Genomic DNA, 21,844 nt, shown 5'->3' with positions numbered 1-21,844 from the left:
AGGTCTTCAGCCATATCAAACCAACCAACCAGTAAAGACAAAAAGTAAACCAGGAAAAAGTGAAAGAACAACTTTTCTGGTCCAAACGACAAGGACTAGTGGTAAAACAGTATACCAAATTAATTTTCAAGCCTAAAATCCGGCTAATGTAATGAAGACTAAGCAGTTCGTTGAATAAAAATCAGTAAAGTCCAAATTGCAGCAACAAGCTTTAATAATCCACACACAAAAAAGAGATGAACACGAGCGCTTTCGCCTGGTCCTACCAGGCTTTTTCAAGTGTAACAAAGACTGTAGAAAATACCCAGCGTTTTTATAGCTGGAAAGTGCAGTTAATTAATTAATAAACAATGCTAATGCAATAATTAATTAAAACCTTTGCAGTGAAAATACCTGTTAACATTACATAATGCTTTCATGATAAATGCCTAAAAGTATTATTCACTAGTACATAAGCTACAAGAAACCAAACGCTCCTTGAACTTTAAAATGTTTTCAAAAACATTGATTTGCTTAAAAATTGTGAAGTGAATCATATAAAATATATATAAAACCCACAGTTGTGCGGTTAAAAAATTTTTTTTACTGTTTTAAATCTAGAAATTGGTCCAATAATTTCAATTTAAACTTTGTGTATGGGATCAAGAACATAAAAAACAAACCCATATGAATATAAATAACCAATTTTAACACATACTTTCGGATTTTAGGCTTGAAAATTAATTTGGTATACTGTTTTACCACTAGTCCTTGTCGTTTGGACCAGAAAGGTTGTTCTTTCACTAAAATCCTAAAGTAGTATACTGTAGTAAACCTAACTGCAGCTAGTCAGGACAATCTGACTGAACCTGTGACTGGGGCACCTATCTTGTATCCTTTATGCCAGGTACGTACCACCCTTTCCATGACAGGATGAGTTCAACTTTCTAATGATATATCAATTACAAGTGTGCTCAAAGAAAAGAGAAAGGGCTCTGTATGTGCCAGGTCTAAGATCAAGTCTAGTGTTCTATGACAGTGAACCAAACAGGGTTAAATTTAGAAAGAGATAACTGACTTCTGTTTTAGTTTGTTCCATCTAAATGCTGTCAAAACAATTACATTATGACAGGTTGTTAGTAACATGTATCACAAGTCCTAGTTGCCTCAATAGTAATCCCTATAAAATAGCCAAGAATAGTTTCCACCATGGGAAAAATGTGCCTCCAGTAAGTGTCCTATACCAGTGTCTGTTGCAAAAAATCTTTGCAGAGGTGTCGAGGTAGAGTGGAAAAATATGCAACTGTATGGAATGTCTACTCCTTTGTAGTAAACTGGATTTAATTAATTTAATTGATTATTGAGTATAAGATATTAATCCATCTATAATTGAAACTAGTAGAAAATAAATCCTAGATTAATACAGTGCTGGAAATGCTAGGTATAATATACAGATGGGTCCACTGCCAGTAGTGTTACATATTAAAACAGTGCAGGTGTTGCAGGTTATAAACTGACACAAGCTGGGTCTATGATGGGGGCATATCACAAATGGTGAATCTTCTAACCTAAATGTGTGAAGCCAGGGCTTATTAATGGGAAGTGGTGAATCTAATCAGGGCAAGAAGGCAGCATTGCCACAGGCTACATAAACGGAGGATAGGGAGGTTTATTACATAAACTTAGAGGCACCATTACGATAGGGTGATTGGACTTGAGAAACACCAGCTTGCAGCTGTTATTGAAACTGATGCAAGTAAAGAAAAAAAACAAAATAGTAAACTCAGGAGTCTAAAGTGCTTTCGCCCAACTTCCAGTAAGTAGGTGAGGCTTCATCAGATCATTTGATGGCTTTCCTCATTATCACAAGTTGTCTTTTTGGATAAATAATTTTGTAATGTTGGAGCAATGCATTCTTGTTTTGCATCAGTTATGGTACATGGAGATAGGGATTTCCAACTATTGATGTAGATAACTGTAGTAGTGCTCTAAGGTCTGCAAAATAGAATACAGCAGCTGGTTCTGACAGCCTTAATAGCTGCATCTTAAAGAAAATTGTTGTAGACCTGGCTGACAGTTGTACAGTGGCATTAAGTACATTCATATGGTTAACTCCACCAAATAATAAATGTTTGTACATGACAGACTTGCTTTAGATGGTCAGTTAATATCAAATGCAAATATTAATAATTTGGGTGTTGATTCTGGGCTAAACTTTGGGCATCTGTTTAATATCATTATGAAATACAGTGGGAATTTGGGCAATATTAGATGCTGTTTCATAATTGGGGATGCAGAGGTCTTGTTTCCATTATTTAAGTTTGTTATTAGACCTATTATTGAATGTTGCAGTAGTGTGTGTGTTTATAATGCCATTCAGTTAGAGATGTGAACGTATTCAGGTCATTACAAGGTCTGTTGGGGCCTGAAATTAATACACTCACTGGGACTCACTAAACGTTCTGTCTAAATATTCATTTGGTTACAGACTCATCCAGGAGTACTTGAGTTGTTGGTAGTTTACAATAAGACATCACACTTAAGGTTTTTTTGATCTTCATTCATGGCTAATGTAGCTTTTCAAATAATTTGTCTCTCCTTATCCCAGCCATCAAGCCTCATCCTCACCATTCTTACTCAGTCATTCCCCTGATGGCTAATAGTAGCCACATTATACCAGTAGGATACTCCTTCCTGTCAAAGTAAGTACTTTGAGGACTTTTTGGTGGTACTGGTTTTGAATGCGTCTGTAGCTACAGCAGAAAAAAACAAATACGTGATATTATGCAACTTGTTGTACTGTCTAATCAAGTTACTGTCTTAGTAATTTCACTTAATCTAATGGCATGAAGTATCATTTTCAAAATGCTGTTCCTACGCAGTTGGAGCTGTCGATTAATTACTGGATCATCTCTCTTGTTTAAATCAAGCACTAGCTCTTTCAAGAGGCAAAAAACCCTGCACTTCATGTGGTGACATAGAGCTGCTTCAGTAGTTTACCTTTGTACTTGCTCTAGCAGTCTTTCTTTTTCTCATAGTCTTTTGAGTATAGGTTGCTAAAATGTTAACCATAGTAAAGCCACCCACTAAGATCTCCTGATCCAGAGTGGGTCCACTACAGGACGTTTTACTGTTTGAAAGTCATAACTTTAATACCTTTGTTGGATCCACTTATTGCATTGTGGGATGCAGAGGATGCTGAGGCCATAGCATGGTGTTTTAGAAGGTCTCCTATTGAAATGTCGGCTGCCAAAATGCCAAGTGCTGACAAGCTGAAAAAAAAGACCAAAAACACAGAGTGAATCTCAAAAATCGCTCTTCTCCTTTAAACTTCTTTTTGGGGGGGGCAAGCCCCTCACTCCCCCCAAAGTTTTATTTACTAACTCCAAGATCACCATACCTCAGAGAAAAGGGAATATTCCAAAAAATGGCATCTCAAACTTGGTATATCTAAGTCCGTTTTTTTGGCCATTCAGTTTCTGTATTTCGAGACTCGCTCTAGTAGGTCCCAACTTTTCAAATGGATACCATTTTAATAAGATGGTAATGTGCCCTGAATTCCCTGACCTTGGTTTATGTTTAAGCAGTACTGGAATTTGTGAAAGCTTGTATCATCTGATTTCCATAATCTTAAGGGTTACATGTAGGCTGGAGTTTTGCTGGAAGTCTACTATCTGGCACAAGACAGACTATGAATTCAAATTATTCTGCCATTCAGAAAACATGTGAGAAGGCAGAATGTCTGTCCAGTGTTAGCCCCTCCTTTTCAGACCTTACTGCTTGCAGTCCAGCCTGTTCTGAGAGTGACTGAGCTTTCTCATTAGAATAACTGTTACATAGCCAATTACTTATTTTTTGCAGATGAGGTATCCTCAGTCAAGCAAGAGACTGGAGGTGCTATAGAATGTGAACATGATAGCCATCTGAAGTAAATGACTGGGAACCTCCCTGGTGGTTCCTGTGATTGAGTTCATTGTTTCCGCCAGTCGCAGTCTGGAATTTTTCTTTAAAGATACCGCATACTGAGTATGCACAAGTGGTGCCAATGCATGTCATGCACGTCATGATACAAGGCAGCAACTATATAAGATCATCTACAAGTTTTGTCAGGAAGGTAGCTGAAGTCAGAGAGGGGATACTTGGGATGTGAGTAAGGGTTATTTTACTTGCTTTCCCTCTGTGCTGTATTATGGGAGGGTCATATTGCCATGGGTATTGTTTGCTGTTTTGTTAGGGAATCAGAATGTGGTTTGTGCAGTGGACCATGTAACGGTGAAGTATGTGGTGACTTGCATCCTTTTTCTTTTCCTTTTTACAAGGAATGGTGCAGAAAGCCCACTGCAGCACTAGATAGCCAACAGTACTTTCTGTTTCCATACTTTTTATGCGTAGATAAATTTATTTGGAATCCAGTTTTAAGTGGCATGTTGCTACACAGCTGACTGGATGAACCATGGCTTCATGGTTTGCCGAGTATCCGGCCAAAAGGCGTACCTACCTCACACTATTTGGTGTTCAAAATAGCAGTATCCAGCTACCTTCACACTTTCATTGTTCTGCATTTTTGTTGTAATTAGATTATTTTTTTTTCTTGTTTTCAGTGTCAGCTTGTATAAGCATTTTCATTTGTGGAATTTGTTGAATCTTTTGTAATTGAGCCTTTTGTTTTGACTGACATACTTGTATACATTTGTTTCCTGCTTGGGGCATAAGCATTTCAGTGCATCTCTGGTGGAATGATGTTTGAGTAGTCAAGCATTTTTTTTTTTTTTTTTTTTTTTTTTTTTTTTTTTTTTTTTTATCTTGGTGTCAGATGCTGGGATAGAGGTTCAGTTTAACATATTCTTGCATTGTTTCTACAGCTTTTGTGCACTTTTATATTAATGATTTCTAACTGCTGCAGTTCAAGACCTCTTTATAGACCTTGTGAAGTTTCTGATAATATCGATTGATGTGTTGCTGCAGATTACCTTCATCTATGTTTTTGTATCAGTTACTGAATGAGAGGAATGCAGCTAGTGGAAAACCTACCAGAAGGTAACTTACAAATGAAATGCTGCCTTCATCTGCAGGCTTAAGAGGCTCTAAGGCAGTAGTCTGCAAACAGTGGCTCGTGAGCCACATGTGGCTGTTTGACCACGTGGCTGCGGCTCTTCCCTGCCATTGTAAACTTCTGTGTCTGCAGCCAAGCAGCTGAATTTCCATGTTCGTGACTAAGCAGCTACTTGCCCTGAGGTTTTAAAACCAGCAATAATGTCCATGTTAGCAACTGAGGCTAAACAACTGCTTGCTTGCCCTGTGTTTTCTGCCTGGCAGTTGGAAGTTGGGAGGAAATTTAAACAAACTGTTCCATTCCCTCAACATAAGGCAGTTAGGACATGGTTGCTTTATGGTTAAGGCATTTAGGACGTTGTTGCTTTATGGTTCACATCTCTCCCATTGACCAGAGCTGAAAAACAAGTATTTTATTTTTATTTATTTATTTTGGCAAGAGTGGAATAGAACATTGTGCTGTTGAGAGCATAGCTGTCTCAGGCCTGCCTTAGTCTAGGCTCAATAAAGATAATTGAGATTCTGTCTACTGTTTCTACAGTGGAATACCATATTTTCCATTATACCTTAGAATAGCTGATGTACTGGCTAGGTCCAGAGGATGTAGTTTGTATCTGCACAGGATGGTATGACTGAGGTTGCCCTCGTTGAAGATGGAACTTGGGAATAAGATCTTGGCTATGCTTTTCTTGAGTGAAGTGCTGTTCGGTCATCTTGCTCAGAACATGTTTGATCTTTTGTGGAAGAAACAACACCTCACCTCTGTAGAAAACCTTTTATCCTTCACCCTCTACTTTCACCCCACCGTCTTGTTGACTGGACTCACTCCCAAAAAGGACGAGGCCTCCTGGCAACCTGAAGAAGACCTTTACAAAACACACTATACTGCCTTTTTAGTGCTGGATGTTCAAGCCGATGACTCCATGACTTTACCTACCATCCACCCACAGTCCTGCTCCAGTCCAGGAGTACCTGTGGGTGGGGGAGAAGTACTCCGAGTTAACCCTGACTCAGAGACCTATCATGAAGTCTTGGGGGAGGGGGTTTCCAGGCTTGGTTATTCTTTTCTGTGTTCTGGAACCATGTGGCCCTAATCCAAGAATGGGCTTTAATTGCGTTATCAGTCTACCTCAGTGGAACCCTTATGACAGACTCAGATTGCTGCTCAGAGGTGCTGAAGAAGCTGTCCCATTACTTCTTAGTCACAAAAAGGAGGGCTGATTTCCACACCATTCTAGACCTCTTTGACTTCAACCAGCTCATCCAGTACATTTCATTTTTGGTGGGTTCCTACAGGCATCATGCCCTTGCTGCCACAGTACACCTGTAAGGTGCTGCTGGATGTGATCGATGCCTTTTGGCACATCAGCATTGAGGGCCACACTGGTGATTCCTTCAGTTTTTCTGTAGGAAAACGTGCCTTAAAATACAAAATGTTGTGATTTGGGCTTTCCTCAGCAGTCAGTGTTTTCAACAAGTTGATCATGGTGACCAAGTCTTTCCAGGTAAAGAACTTATGTTCCCATACTTAGAAGATTGGTTTCAGGTCATCATGTACAGTGTCTTCTTGGGATGTTGCCCTGAATGTAATCCATGGTAACTTTCTGTCCCATGAACAAGGGAAGTCCTTTATCAGGACTGAGTTGGTCACCTACAAGTTAACACTTGTCCTGCTTTAAGGGAGGGGCCAGAAGGTCACTGCTTTTGGCCAGTGTGTGTGAAGATGTAGCATGTGACTCAGTACTGGTGAATGTTGTAAGTTATGTCTGTAATGCATTCCCAGAACTATGAATCCAAAGGCAGTATCCTCTCATTGTCTTCTAGAAGTGATGCACTCTGGAAAAAGCCTTTTTGTGAGTTGAGTAGATGCTGCCTCTTTCCTCTCCCGTTTTAGACCAATGGGGCAAGGGAGAAACTTGCAATAGCTGTGCTCTTTTCCACTGTATAGGAGATTGTATACATTCCTCTGCTTTTAGCTGGTTCCACACCTGATTGCAGAATTCAGGTAAGAAAGAAAGAACAGAAGTAATTAATAATGCCCTTTTAAGACCAAGAAGAACATAGTTTCATGTTCTAAAGTCCCTGGTGATGCAAGAAACTCTTCAGGTTCAGTTAAAATATGTTCTCAGTGGTTGCAGCTACAATCAGTTCTCTCTTAAGGTCTTAGTTTTGATGTACCACCCTCTAATTCACTGAATTTGATAGACAAGGGTCTAGGAAGTAATTCAGGATATTAGGAAACCCTGCACTTAGCAGATCTATTTATTCTCCAAGGTTTAATGATTCAGGTCATTCAGCTTGCAATTGACAGGTGCATGAATGACTTGGACCTAAGTTAATTCAGGGTCAAAATATGTGTCAAATATTTCTGTTCAACATGAGTTTATGGGAAGGTAGGACTGTAGTTCAGCTTGGGCTGGCCAAGCACTTCTGCAAAGATGTGCTGCATCTCTGTTCTCCTTTGAAGAATGCCTCTGTTCCCTAGGACATGAACTTCATGTCTATCAGGTTTGCATAGTCATGGTTTGGGACTGCTAGCTCAGTAGCATTGAATATTGCGTCTTAGAGAACACTTTTCTTAGTGGTCTTTGCACCAGTGAATAGGATCTTGAAGCTTCAGGTGCTTATATATAGAGAACTGTACCTGGTTTTCACAATGATAGTTTCCCTCAGGATGAATCCACATTTCTTTGATTTTGGAGCTGCCCCTGAACCAGTTCATTCATTTTCTGTTTTCCTTTTTTATGGTAACAAGCAGGGAATAAAAAAAAAATTTCACAGCCTGTATGCGCACCAGCAACTTGAATTTTACCTGACCTGGGGTACCTGAGTTTAAGAAAAGTTATTTGCTTGTCTTTTTGTGTTGCCATGCCAAAGAAGGAAGGACTTGCAGTTATCAAGCAGATACATTCTATTTGGCTTATCTGTATTGTCGAGTGCCATCAACAGGCCAGTTACTGCTGGCGAATGCTGTGGTCAGAGCTCATTCAACTGGATGGCTGGATACCTGTACTGCTTGCTTCAGGTTTGTTTTCGTTATTGACTTCCACGTTGCAGCCCCTTGGTCATTGGTTTACCCATTCACCAAGCATTATTTTCTTGACAAACTTGAATTTTTATCTTTTTTATTTTTTATTTTATTTATTTATTTTTTTGAGGGGCTACTACTTGAATGTTAGTGCTCCTGGATTCTGCTGTTTGAGCTCTGTGTGACCATGGTGGATACTGCATAGGATTCAACTCAGCTAAGGCACTATCAAGGACTGTCCTTGATGTAAGATGCGTCAGATGTGGTCTTACTGTGTCAATTGATCCATGAGAAGGACATCCTTGAGTGGTCAGAAGTATCCTTTGTCTTCCCTGTAGTATGAGTAGTAGTTCTTTCAATTTTCTTCACAGGTCCCCTGTAAGATGCCCAAGTCTACGTTACATGTTTTAGTAGTGTAGTGAAAGTCTGCATCATTTCTTGCTTTTGAGGAAGGTAACTGAAGGTAAACTAATGAACCTTCTCCAGGATGTAAGGATTAGGTGCTAATTTAATGTTGGATGCAGATTTCCATCTGCTTCTTTTATCTCATACATATGTTGGTAAATGGACTAAGGAGGTTAATGAGGGAAATGTATAAAGCCATGACATCGCTGGTGTATTCCTTGACATTTATATGCCATTCAGTGGAGCTTATGTTTCGAGATTATGAAATTGTAAGGCTGGAGTGACCAAGTCCTGTTGGTATCCAAATAAGCTGTTACAGGTACTGATTTGCAACTGGTCTGAATATGTCCCATACCTGTTTTATGTGGTAAAATGGCAAGTTCTCCCATGCATATAATTTTCATTAATAAATTCCAGTATTAGGCCATTGCTTGCAGTGACGTGTTGTCTACCTTAAATGGTGAATTCCAGATTTTTCCTACCTTACCTGCACCTCACATTATTTTTTATTGGTTCATGTCTTACATTTAGAGCCTTGCCTTCTCTTTCACCTGAGTCTTGCGCTATAATTTCAAAAATCAAATAAGTTTCTGTTTTTTTTTTCTGTGGAGAGGGAGACATTGGCAATGAACCTTTGAAATTTATGTGAAAGTAATACTGCCCAAGAATATTTATTCCTTGCAAACAATACATATTGCATTATGGCTACTGACTGAGACAGTTAGAATTCCGACTGGGTCAAGGTTCTATAGATATGATGTTAGTACTCCATCTAATGTGCTTTCTATACACTGTAGTTTATCAGTTTCTGTAGATAAAAATTACTATCTTGCTAAGACCATGTGTGCCTTCATGAGAGGATGATTTGGTACATTTGGCTTAGTCAAGACTGAAATCATCAAACAAGATTTCAGTATCTGTGTTGTCCACCAAACCATAAAAACATGTCTTCAAGTATTAAGGTAAGCTGTTTTGGTGGTATGTAACATTCCCTTTCACAAATATACATCACCAAACTGGTCAAAGTGTAATCATTATAACATCCCTTCTGTCATGTTATGGATTCTGTTTCAAGACCGATGTGCAGTAAGTGCAGCGACCACATAGTTTGAGATCTGTCTAGACAGCAGGCTGTATTATCCTGGTTATTGCTAAAGTGAGATTTAAGCCAGCTTTCTATGATGACCATTATGTTTTGACTATCACAGAGATTAACAAATGATTACAGTAGTTCAGTGTATTTCACAGTTGCTGCAACTGTAATATGCATGCTTTTCGGACCTGTTGTACTGGCGAGCAGAGTATCCTTCTGGGAGGCTTGTGCGCTACTTTCACAAGTGATATTTTCTTCACTTGGAGCTTGAGTTAAGTATATTACCAGGAACCTTGTTGAAGGGCCAGGATTTATGGCGCCTATATCACGTTATCGAAAGCTGATATGATCAAACACCTAATAATCGGCACCAAAATGTCGAGGGAAGGAAGTAGCAAAAGCTGATATAATCGTAACTGAAAATGTCGAAAAGTTTTGGTTGGCCACTTCGTAATCCCTACGTCGGTGCATGTGAACAGTAGGTTTTACTGTTCTAAAGTATGTGACTGTAAATTTAATATAGTAAATGCCCATACCACAGTGTAGATAACTATAAATAATCACATGGTTTTCGCAATAGTATATTGTATTCTGTAGACATCAAAACGTAGTGAAAATGAAAATAATGTGAACATAACATGTGCAATAGTGGTTGGTGCATTCATAGACTTCATAAGCTCATCTACACCTTCAGAAGCATAGTTATAGCTGTCAGAAAGCCTTCAGTGGTGTACTCTGAGCGTTTAAGTAACACCGATTGTATCCTATACTGTTTCTCCAGTGTCTTTCTTTTCTTTGGTGAAACAGCTGAACCTGCCATTAGCTGCAATCTAACTTCGTTAACCCTATTTTGCTCATGTACTAACACATGAAGTACAGCTTCTATATCACATATATGCTTCCCTAAGAGACAATGTATACGTCTGTGCCATCCTTCTATGTAGTTTTGTGTCCTAGGTAAGGATAATGCATTCAGAGAGGAAATATTCCACAACACAATGGGAAATATAGGAGGGAATCGTGACATTGTCATTACTCTAGTTTGTACTTTTCTAGGGCGCCCTAATACATACACTTCTGTAAAGTACGTTAACAACTCCTTACCCTCAATAGAGAAGCTTGTTCATAATGATTGAAATGCACTAAGTATTTCGTCTTCATCTAGGAAAGCTAACGCAACTAACTTCTTAACTGATAGTTGAAATGATGAAGATGTCCCATATAGAGCAGCTAGTCCTAAACCTTGCACCTTCCGCCAGATAGCTTGGGCAAAGTGAAAAAGACAACCTTTGCTTACAACATCACTGAAATTCTGTTTAACACTTTTTATAGATGCCATTTCGAAATCTGTGAGGATATATTTAACAGACAGTTGCAATTTGTACGATGTCAACAAGCTAAAGACACACTCCCACAAATAGTTATACGCTTTGTATTACTTTTTCGTCATTAGACAGTAAATGAGAGGTACACATTTGCCGGTATCACCACATGTTATTAAAGCATGTATTGTGTACAGTTGTCTACAAAAGCGAGCTTTAGTAAGGAAAATCCCATCCATAAACCATAGAACACTCTCAGACAAATCTTGTAGATTTTCCGTAGTGGTAAATACCAATACATGCTTATTAGTGTGTATGTCAACCATGCGTTCTTGTATGAATCTTCCTTGCTTGAGGCAATACTCAGTGGTGTCTACTGTAGGTAGAGAAGTGTGTGCAATAGGGTAGGTTAACATCTGTTTACGCTTCACCCTATTGACTTGCTGTAACATAGACCTACGAGAAGGTAAATGCACAGTACTTTCAACAGAAGTAGATGTAATAACATCATCAACAAGTAATGCTGGTGTATTCCTACAATGTTGTGCTGCCTGTTTTAAGGTATGACAAGCTGTGTATCGTTCCACTTTGGTTGGATCTGGAGCATGTTGGTGAGGGACAGACTTTAATAACTGTTCACAATCCGCTACACTAACACTAATAGCCCTGCCCTTTACATTTCGAAACTAGCATGTACCTGCAACACCAATAATATTTACTTTTCACAGTCCTCTCTAGATTGTACATATAGCCATCTATGTGTAACATTTTCCTGTGTTTCTGTGAGATAACAGTTCTATACGTGTTACCTATTATTCCAGGGTAGAATTGCGAAGTATCAGCCGTGGCTTGTATGCCTTTGCGGTGTAACGCACGACATGGCTTGTTTTCTTATGTGATTTGTAACTCATTCAGAGTTTACTTCCGGGTAAGCATGTTATGTATTATACCATGTACAGAGTAAATATATATACCTTTTTCATTAGATGGTGTATAGTACTCTGTTATACATCCTTAAAGTATGCTTTACTTATTTATTACAAAGAAGCATTCCCAGATCTAAGACGCAGTACGTCACTGGTTCTTTCGGGCCAGGTATAACTCTTTTGAGTAGTATATTTAAGATTATATCAGCTTTCGCTATTTCCTTCCCTCAACATTTTTGTGCCGATTATTAGGTGTTCGATCATATCAGCTTTTGATAATGTGATATAGACGCAGATTTATGTGGCTGTCCCTGAAGTGTTCAGAAGGTATCACATGCACATTTACAAGGTGCCATGAGTCAGTCATTTTTTTGAGTAGTCATAGCAGAGAAGACTCGCTTCTGAGCTTCCTCACTATTAAAAGGGCAGGCTCTGAACAGGATGTTTGCCCCAGTGGCTGAAGTTAAATGTTCCTTTATCTTCTAAAGACATGTTGCTTCTGTCTTACCCAGTTTTAGCATTTTGTTTCTGCCCATCTCTTTGAGTGACTAGCTGAATTGGTGTTTAACTGAATTATCTTATGCCATATGACGTCTTTGCAAAATTACTGCATTCCATTTCCGGCTAAAAGCTTCAAAGTTGTATTTCAGAAGTGCTAGTTTACTTTTATAGCTGAAGCCTGGTCATTTGTCCTCATCTTAAAAAAAAAAAAAAATACTTGGGCACCATTGGCAAGCTTTTTTCAGTTGTACTGCCTTTCTGTTTATAAGCATTACCCTCATAGGTTCATAGGTAAGTACTAGGCTAGCTGCCCTTCTGAACCATTTTAAGCCTATCCAATTTCCCTTTTTGTGCTCAAATTAACCTCTCCCATTTGGTTAAGGGTTGGCTTACCCATCTTGTCTTTCGGCTTTTCTCAGTTAGGGGTCACCACAGTGGAACTCCGGTCCGCTAATGATTGACAGTGAATTTTTATGGTGCCAAGGTGCCAGCCCGACGCCCAACCTTCAAAGAAGGCACACCCATTCACACATGCACCTACCTGCATGTCTTTAAATGTCACTCGACCACGGGGAGGATATGCAGACTCCACACAGAAGGCGCTCCAGCCGAGAATCAAACCGGAGAGCCTCTTGCTGTGAGACGACAACGCTAACCACTGCACCACTGCGGCCATCTAATGGTCAATAATTGTATATTACTGCTAATGAGAGTAACTGGAATCATACCATAGATAATTTGAGGGGACCCATGCATGGGATAAAACATTCAGGAGCGGTCTCTGTCCATTAATAGTACAGGGGGCAGTCATAGGGTAAATTTTTTGTTTCCGATCCATAGATCCCAGTCGCGCTTGAATACGGACAGGGATGAACTTTCATTTATGTGGATAAGGAGTCTGTTCCAGAGCAGTGGTATCCTCTGTGAGATATAGATGTACCTACAAACCATTCTGTTGATGTTCCAGAAGAGGTGTAGATCCTAAACCCAGTATTTCTGTTGACATTTGATGTGCTGATGTGCAGTAAATCCTTCAGTATTGGGTCAGAAAATGCCTTGTATGCCAGACACATGTCACCTATTAAAAGTCTGTAGAATACAGAGTATAATGACAGCTTTGGGTTGGTCCATGTAGGGCGTTTAGGCTTCCTATCCTTTTGGTAGGGTATCTCTGTGGGTGTTCCAGTTTTTGCATATGTCTGGACACATAATGCCAAAGGGGGCATTACACTCCATGATTGGCCTTATGAGGGCTTGTAAAGGGGGACAGTGACATCCCTAGATCTAGACAAATCTCTTTGTTTATAAGCTGCACAATACAGAAGGACTTTCTTACAATAATGGGCACATGTTTATTGAAAGTTAGGTCACATCGTCCACATAAGTTCCCAAATCCTGAACAACTGGATCAACTGGCTCATAGAGGTGTATTGTCAGTGTGCTAGTACCTCAGGATAGATGATTTTACAAAGGATATAATTATGCATTTTTGACATTTCGTTTCAGTCCATGATTTTGGCATCAGTTATTTAGTTGGAACAACCCTTCCTGCAGAATGGCCAAGTCATTTGGAGATTCAATGACTGCTCCTATCTTGCAGTCATCTGCAAACTTAGTTGGCGTGAGCCCTTTGGAGTTCATCGAAGTAGAGTCCCAGTACTAAACCCTGGGGACTTCACTACTAAATGGTCTCTTTGTGGAGGTAACTTCCGTTCTTTTGATCTCCTGCATTCTGTCTGTGAGCCGCCAGTTTGCAATCTAGTGAGTGGCATAGGGGTTTATGTAGCGTTTCTACTGTACCTGAGCAGTGTATTATGTCAAAATCTATAGCCAGGTCTCAATGGATTCTTTCATTTCAAGACATAACCTAGCATTCAGCAAGATTGTTAAATATTTTTAATACTGTCCGATATATCACATATTAGTTGTAGTTATGTTATTTACCATATTTTTTTCATTATACCATTATTTCTTTAAATACATGAGTGAATTGATCCATCATAGATTTTCAGCCATGGTCTGGCCCATACAGGCAAAAGTAATTGCAGTGTATATGGGCATCTGAATCATCAGTTATTCATTTATTTCACTGCTTATTTTTCTGCATGGTTTTACCTGTATATTTATTGATTCCTGCTTCACGATTCAGTGGAACAGGGAGTGGGCTAGAAAAAAATCTTTATTTGGTTGATTTGACTTTGTCACTTGTGGTTTTCCTGTTTTATGTCAGGATGGTAAACCTTACTTGCACAGAAGCTACCACTGTCTGTTATAAAAGGAAACACTGGCCATATTATGTGAAAAGATAATTTATATAGAAGGTTTAAATGAAATATGCTGCCGTGTTCATATTTGACATGTAGTTTCTCTTCTCATTTGCAGATCTACTGTGCCCATTCTCAGCTTTCCCAGTACATGGAACGATACAAGTAAGAATAATATGAAAGTGTGTGTGTGTGTGTGTGTGTGTGTGTGTGTGTGTGTGTGTGTGTGTGTGTGTGTGTGTGTGTGTGTGTCTGTGTGTGTGTGAGTGTGTGCACGTGTGTTTGTGTGCGTGTGTGTGTGTGTGTGTGTGTGTGTGTGTGTGTGTGTGTGTGTGTGTGCATGTGTGAGTGCAGAAAGCATCAATGTGAATGTAGTTTCTAAAACTGAAGAGCCCGTAGGCATACTGGAAATATGTATTTATTTATGCATGCTCTTTTGGCTTCTATACACTATTTCCTGATATTTAGAAACTTAGCCTTACATTCCCATGAAGTTTTCAGCCCTTATATTTTAAGTACAAGTAACTCTGAGATGAGCAGAATATTTACATCTTTTTGCATGCTGGCTTGAAGTCCATCACATCCACATTGCATCCCAGCCTGTCTCCTAAAGAGACTAAAAGATGAACTAGCATCATCGTTAAGTAACCCTTTTCAGTCGTAGCAGAACAGCAGCAGTTATTCCTGTCCACAAAGGTGGCCTAGCAACAGACCCATAAGGCTAACCAGCCTCATCTGTAAGGCCATGGAACATATCATTATGGACCTCATAAATAAAGACAGGCAATCTCCAAACCCTGGATCCAACCCAATTCGCTTTGTCAGGTGCAGATCCTCCTTGTTAAATCTGATGGATTTCTTCGAAAATGTGACCAGGGCCATTGATGAGGGCAAATCTGTGCACATAGCATACTCGACTTGGCAAAGGCTTTTGACACAATTCCACCCTCAGGCAGTACCATTGATGAGGGCAAATCTGTGCACATAACATACTCGACTTGGCAAAGGCTTTTGACACAATTCCACCCTCAGGCATTACCGATAAACTTGGCAAACTGAAAGTAGACCCCTTTGTTGTAAGATTGGGTTGCCAGCTGGCTCACTAACTGGATACACACTATTAAAGTGGGTGACTCCACATCAGCCAGCAGACCTGTCACCAGTGGGATGCCACAGGGTTCAGTGCTGGGCCCCCTACTGTTTGGTATATATGTCTCAGAAGTTCAGGACAAAACTAAGGGGTTGTGGCTGACCAAGTTTGTGGACAACTGCAAACTGGGTGCAATTATTGAATCCCCATATGATGTCAGTATACTTCAGGAGGGTCTGGCGAAGACCAATGACTGATGTCTTACCACAGTCTCAAACTGAATGTATAGAAATGCATCATTATTTCCTTCGGCAAAAACAATGTCCCTTCACATTATCAAATCAGCAACAATACCCTAAGTACCCAAAAAGTGGTAAGGGATCTGGGATCATAAGTTAACTGCGACCTTAACTTTGACCATGTGTCTACCATAGTAAGGAAGGTTTTCTGAGTAGCATACTTGCTTATTAAAGTTATTGCCTCAAGAGCAAAGGAGGTTATAACCCCTCTATGCACGGTCCTAACCAGCCCATAATTGAGTGTAATGCACCATTCGGCATGTACAGTGCAAAGCACCTGCAGCAATTGGAGAGACCTCAGAGGTTTCTAACAAAGAAGTTGAAGGAACACCAGCACATGCCTTACACAAACCGACTAAAGTCCTTGTCACTATACTTGGTATTGTATACACTTCTTAGGAGAGACTTATGCCTGGCTTACAAAGCAGTCTCAGACCCAAACCTAATGAACTTGCTGCACATCCATAAACCAAATGGGACTAGAGCTACCCGTTCCAGGGAACTAAATATGGCCTGCCACTTAATTAGGACATGCTGGAGGGACAGATTTGTCTCCCAGTGACTGCCACGTCTTTGGAATAGGCTACCAATTCATGTGAAACTGAGCACCTCTATGACACTGTTCAAGAGGAACCTGGACGAGTGGATGAGGCACCGTAAATTCTTAGCAGGGATAGTGCTCACAAACCTCCTGGACATGGGCAGTCATTACTAAATGCAATCCTGGGTATTGACTAGCATATCTATGGTATCACATTGGGATGAAATGGCTAGACTTGAAATGACCTCCAGGTCGATAGCCTAATAAACTCCTGTGATCCATAAGGGACAAGGGTGTACACCTTCTCCAGTGTTACTCTTTGCTATATGCTATAACCCCTCTGCTTACTCTTTTCTTTTGATGTTCTTCGTGTTTTACTGTTGCAGTCATCACATTTGGGTTATCTGCTTGCAATAGCCCTCAGTCGGCCTGATTATCAAAGTCTTGGGTCCCGCGTCGGTTGCTGTCTCATCTTCCATGACGTTAGGTAGTCAGGGGTATAAAGCATGCAACTGACGCCATTACATCAGTCTTTCTTGCTGTGCGGTGCCCAAAGCAGAAGCAGTTCGCAAGTGCTGGTCGTCCGACTCCTGAAATTTTTGTTTTCGAGTTTCAGAACCGAAGTCTTCAACTAAGCTAAGTACCCCATTGGGGAACCTTTTTCTTGCTTTAAACCGATGTCAGTAAAAGTTAACAATTGTATGTCTTGTGGAAAGCAAATACCTCATAAAGATTTTCATTCGTACTGCATTCCTTGCTTAGGCCCAGACTACGACGTACCTCGCTGTCCATTTTGTGCCTTATTCAATCCTCTAACTATTCGTTGTCGGTTTATTTACGCTTCTAAATATTTTGGTACTCTGTTCAATTATCCAGAAATGGCTTCTGTAAGCCACCCGACTACTGACATTTCAAAAAACGCAAAGATAAAGACAGAGACAGACCGCAGAGGTCCAAAGCTGCCAACGACGCTTCTCCAAAGCTAGTCACCAGTTCGCCGGTACTCAGTGAGGTGCTTTCGCAGTCCCTGATACCCGCTACTTCAAATTCGCAGGCCTCTACTGAGACCCATTTGGAGTTTGGTATGCCGCAAGATGCTTCTCTCCCTTGGATGGGCCCGGGGCTGCTGTGCAGGCACTGGCTTCTGAGGGTGTATTCAGGCCTACTGACTTGCATATTAAACCGACGCAAACTTCTTCTTCAAGGCCTAAAACTCGATCCATGCCTAGAAAACCGCCCAGACCGCATGGTCAGGCCCCTGTGCCTAAAAAACAAATGATAAGAATGGCTGAAGACCTTATTACTCTAATCAGGGGAAGCCACCCTTCCCCCCTCTAAGAGAACTAGGACTGATTTTCCTTCTGATTCTTCTGATCAGGACTCTGAAATTTCTGTTTCCTCTGATGACCAGGATTTACCCTTATCTACCTATGATGAGTCTGATGCAGAGGACTCCATTCCCTCTGCTTCCCCTCCAGAGGATTTCTCTTTTGGTGAAACCTTGCATACTCTTAATGAGCATTTTCGCTGGGAAAGCCAGGATTACCCTGAGTCTAAAAAGAAGATTAGGGATTTCTTACTCCTGCCCCAACACAGGCCTTTAGCTATATCTCCTGTACTGGATATTGTTGATGATGCCTTCTTGGAATCTAGCCTGGCCCCTGTCTCTTTACCTCCTGCTCCCAGAAAACCTGATAGGTATTACAGAGTTCCTGACTCTCACAAGTTCCTTTTTAAAAATCCTTCTGTGGATCCTGAGACCATTTCACAGGGTGCCAAGGGCATTAAGGCTACTACTTCCAAAAATCCTACCCCCTCTGATAGAGATTCCAGGGCGCTGGATAGATGGGGTAAGAAGGTATACACTTATGCAACCTAGGCCATTAGGACCTTAAACTGCCAGTTTCATATGTTAAAGTATCAGCAGCATATTATTGGATTGCTTAATCAGAAAATTATGTTGATTCCTGACTGTGCCGAAAATAAAGATTTACAGGATTTAATGCGTTCTGCTGAACAAGTTGGAAAACATACTTTGCAATGTGGTTTTGATTCATTAGAGGCATCTTGCAGGGTTGCTGCCCTCTAGGTCTGTACTTGGAAGGCATGCTTGGCTTAAGGAGCAATCTTTGCCAGATCATGTTAAAGCTAAATTGCTGGATGCTCCCTTAAACCAAGACTGCCTGTTTGGCAACACAGCAGAAGAAGTACTTAAAAAGATGGTGGAAAAAGCTAAATCTATGCAAACTGTTAAAGATTTCCTGCAAGTACAGCCTCCCAGATTTAGTAGGCATTGGCAGTCTAAGAATTGGTCCTTTTCTGCCTCTTCTAGGCCTTCTCAGTCCAAACCCAGAACCAGCAGAACACCCAGGCTGCAGTCCCAAGGTACTCACAGGACTAAGCGGTGTGGGGGGGGGTCCCACTCCCAAAGCAAGGAGTAGTAAGACTCCCCCATAGTAAACTTCTCATTGACTTATCTTTAAACCTTCCAAGCCCTGCACAACTGACTGTTCCATTAGGGGGAAAGATTGCCCTGAAGGCAAAAAATTGGGAACTCATTACCCAGGACAAATGGGTTTTAAATTGTTTCCCAAGGATACAGATTCCACTTCCATTCCTTACAACCCGAAACGGTTGGCCAGCCCTACCCTCAAATCAGTGGGCAGAGGCTCAAAAGCAAGTTCTCTCTCTTTTAAGCATCAGGGCTATTCAACCTGCCCCAGAAGAAGAATGGGGACATGGTTTTTACTCGAGACTTTTTCTGGTACCCAGAAAGGACAGTTCCTGGCGTCCTATCCTGGACCTGTCTATCCTAAACACATTTTTGGTAATCCCAAAATTCAAGATGCCAACTCTTCATCAGCTGCTTCCTATGCTAGGCAAAGATGCCTGGTTAGCAACACTGGATTTAAAGGAAGCCTACCTGCACATCCCAGTAAGGGAATCTTGCAGAAGATACCTATGCTTCAAAGCAGGCTAAATGCACTATCAGTTCTCTGCACTGTCCTTTGGCTTATGTACTGCGCCCAGGGTATTCACCAAGTGCCTAGCTACAGTCATTGCATTTTACAGGCAAAGAAATATTCAAATATACCCATACCTGGAAGATTGTCTAATTCAGGCAGAAAGCCAGGACATACTGTTAAATCATCTGTCATTTGTAAAGAAATTGCTAACTTCTCTGGGTTACACCATAAACGAAAAGAAATCACATCTTGTACCCTGCCAACAAATTGTATTCCTGGGAGGAAGCTTGAATACAACTTCCCAGATGGCCTACCTCTCGCCAAAGAAACAAGTTCATTTGACAGCCTACTTCAAACTACTGGCTACAAAGACCCAGCTATCTGCAAGGAAAATACTGCAAGCCCTGGGGTTCATGGCCTCCTGCATTCTACTAATTCCATATGCAAGACTGCATATGAGGAAACTACAGTGGTATCTAAAAAGCTTATGGTTTCAACATTCTCAGGATCTAAAATCAGTGATTCTTATTATACCTTATCTACAGATAGAGTTCCTTTGGTGGGTAGAGGCTTGCCACCAAAACAAGGGACTGCCATTCACTCTACCCCCTGCCACCCAAACCCTAACAACAGACTTACAGACTATGCATGGGGGGCTCACTTGGCAGGGAAGTGCATTCAGGGAAAATGGAACCCAAGTCAAATGCACCTGCATATCAATCAAAAAGAAATGTTAGCTGTACAGAATGCTCTGACAGCCTTCAAGGGCCACATTCTTCCAGGACAATTATTGGTAAAGACTGACAACACCATTGTTATGTGGTACATAAACAAGCAGGGAGAAACCCACTCATACCCTCTCTGCAGACTAGAGATGGCTCTGTAGAACACAGCCTTGAGCTACCAAGTGCACCTACAGGCTCAATTCCTGCTAGGAAAGCTAAATACACTGGCAGATGACCTAACCATAAATCTCATGGACCCACACGAGTAGAAACTGGAACCAAAGATATTCAACATGTTGAGAAACAAATGGGGAGCCCAGAGATCGACCTGTTTGCCTCCCCCCAGAACTACCAGTTGGACAAATTCTGCACAAGGACTCCCCACAAACAAGCTTGAAAAGTGGATGCCCTGTCCTTCACATGGAAAAACCTATCAGTTTATGCCTTTCCTCCTCTGCCTCTCCTCTCCAAGGTACTACTAAAGATCAAAAAGGACAAACCAATAACAATACTGATTGCACCAGACTGGCCACACCAACACTGGTACCCACTCTTGCGCAGTGCGTCACTGCTGGCACCATGGCACCTGCCTCAGACCCCTGCCCTGCTGTCCCAGCAGGAGGGCCAGATTCTGCACCCACAGCTTCAAACCCTGAACCTGGCAGCCTGGCTAATTACCTGATCTCTCCGTTACCATCCCTCAGTAAGCAAGTGATGGATGTTATTCTGGAGGCAAGGAGGCCTAGTACTTGAAAATCCTATGCTGAAAAATGGAAAATATTCTGTTCCTGGAACTATTCTCAGGGAATGGGTACAACAGTGCCCAATTTACCTCAGATTCTTCAATACTTAACTGAGATGCTTCACAAGGGCCTTTCCTTTTCCTTTATCAAAATTCATACCTCAGCCATTTCGGCTCATTACAATACAGAACCACCCCTCTTCTCTCATCCACTGCTGAAGCAGTTCCTCAGAGGGGACAAAAACCTAAGACCACCCAGAAGAGCCCCTACTCCAGCCTGGGACCTTAACTTTGTGTTGGAAAAGCTCAGTCTACCTCCCTTTGAGCCAGCTGCAAATACAGAGTTGAAATTCCTTTCTTGGAAAACAGCCTTTCTTCTAGCCATCACTTCAGCAAGAAGGGTGTCTGAATTACAGGGCCTCATGGCAGTCATCATCTTTCATGCGGACAGGGTGTCTGTCAGGACCAATCCCTCCTTCATGACCAAGGTGGTATCCCGTGTGGCCCTTAATCAGTCCATTCATTTGCCAACCTTCTTTTCTAATTCACAGAACAAAGAGGAACGAATACTGCACTCCTTGGACATGTACAGACAACTTAGATTTTACTTGCATAGGACTAAACCTCTCAGGAAAGCTGAACGGCTGCTGGTTGCATTTGCTGCAGGGGCAGAGGGGAGGGCCATTTCAAAGCAAACCATTTCTAAGTGGATAGGCCACTGCATTCATTTCTGCATTAAGCACCATGGAAAACCTACCCCACAGGAGATAAGGCCACATTCAACCAGGGCTGCATCTACCTCTACAGCCTTTCTCAGAGGTGTTCCTACCAGGGACATCCTGGAAGCTGCTACCTGGAGTTCTGTACATACCTTCACCAAGCATTACCACTTGCCAGTTTTTTCTAAATCC

General features: G+C 41.1%; 1 protein-coding gene across 1 annotated transcript in view; it reads left to right on the top strand.

Moving 5' to 3' along the window:
- Window positions 1-21,844, top strand: part of DDX11 (DEAD/H-box helicase 11) — a 1,280,855-nt gene that overhangs the window by 512,066 nt on the left and 746,945 nt on the right. The window contains exon 11 of the mRNA XM_044087617.1: window positions 14,689-14,735. Within this exon, the coding sequence (XP_043943552.1) occupies window positions 14,689-14,735 (47 nt within the window). The remainder of the gene's footprint in view (window positions 1-14,688; window positions 14,736-21,844) is intronic.

The sequence above is a fragment of the Protopterus annectens genome, chromosome 11.part0 (assembly GCF_019279795.1).
Source record: "Protopterus annectens isolate FY-2018-M chromosome 11.part0, PAN1.0, whole genome shotgun sequence".
In the NCBI taxonomy this organism is placed as follows: Eukaryota; Metazoa; Chordata; order Ceratodontiformes; family Protopteridae; genus Protopterus; species Protopterus annectens.
Note: the sequence above shows the minus strand (reverse complement) of the source record. Positions and strands in the feature narration are given on the sequence as shown.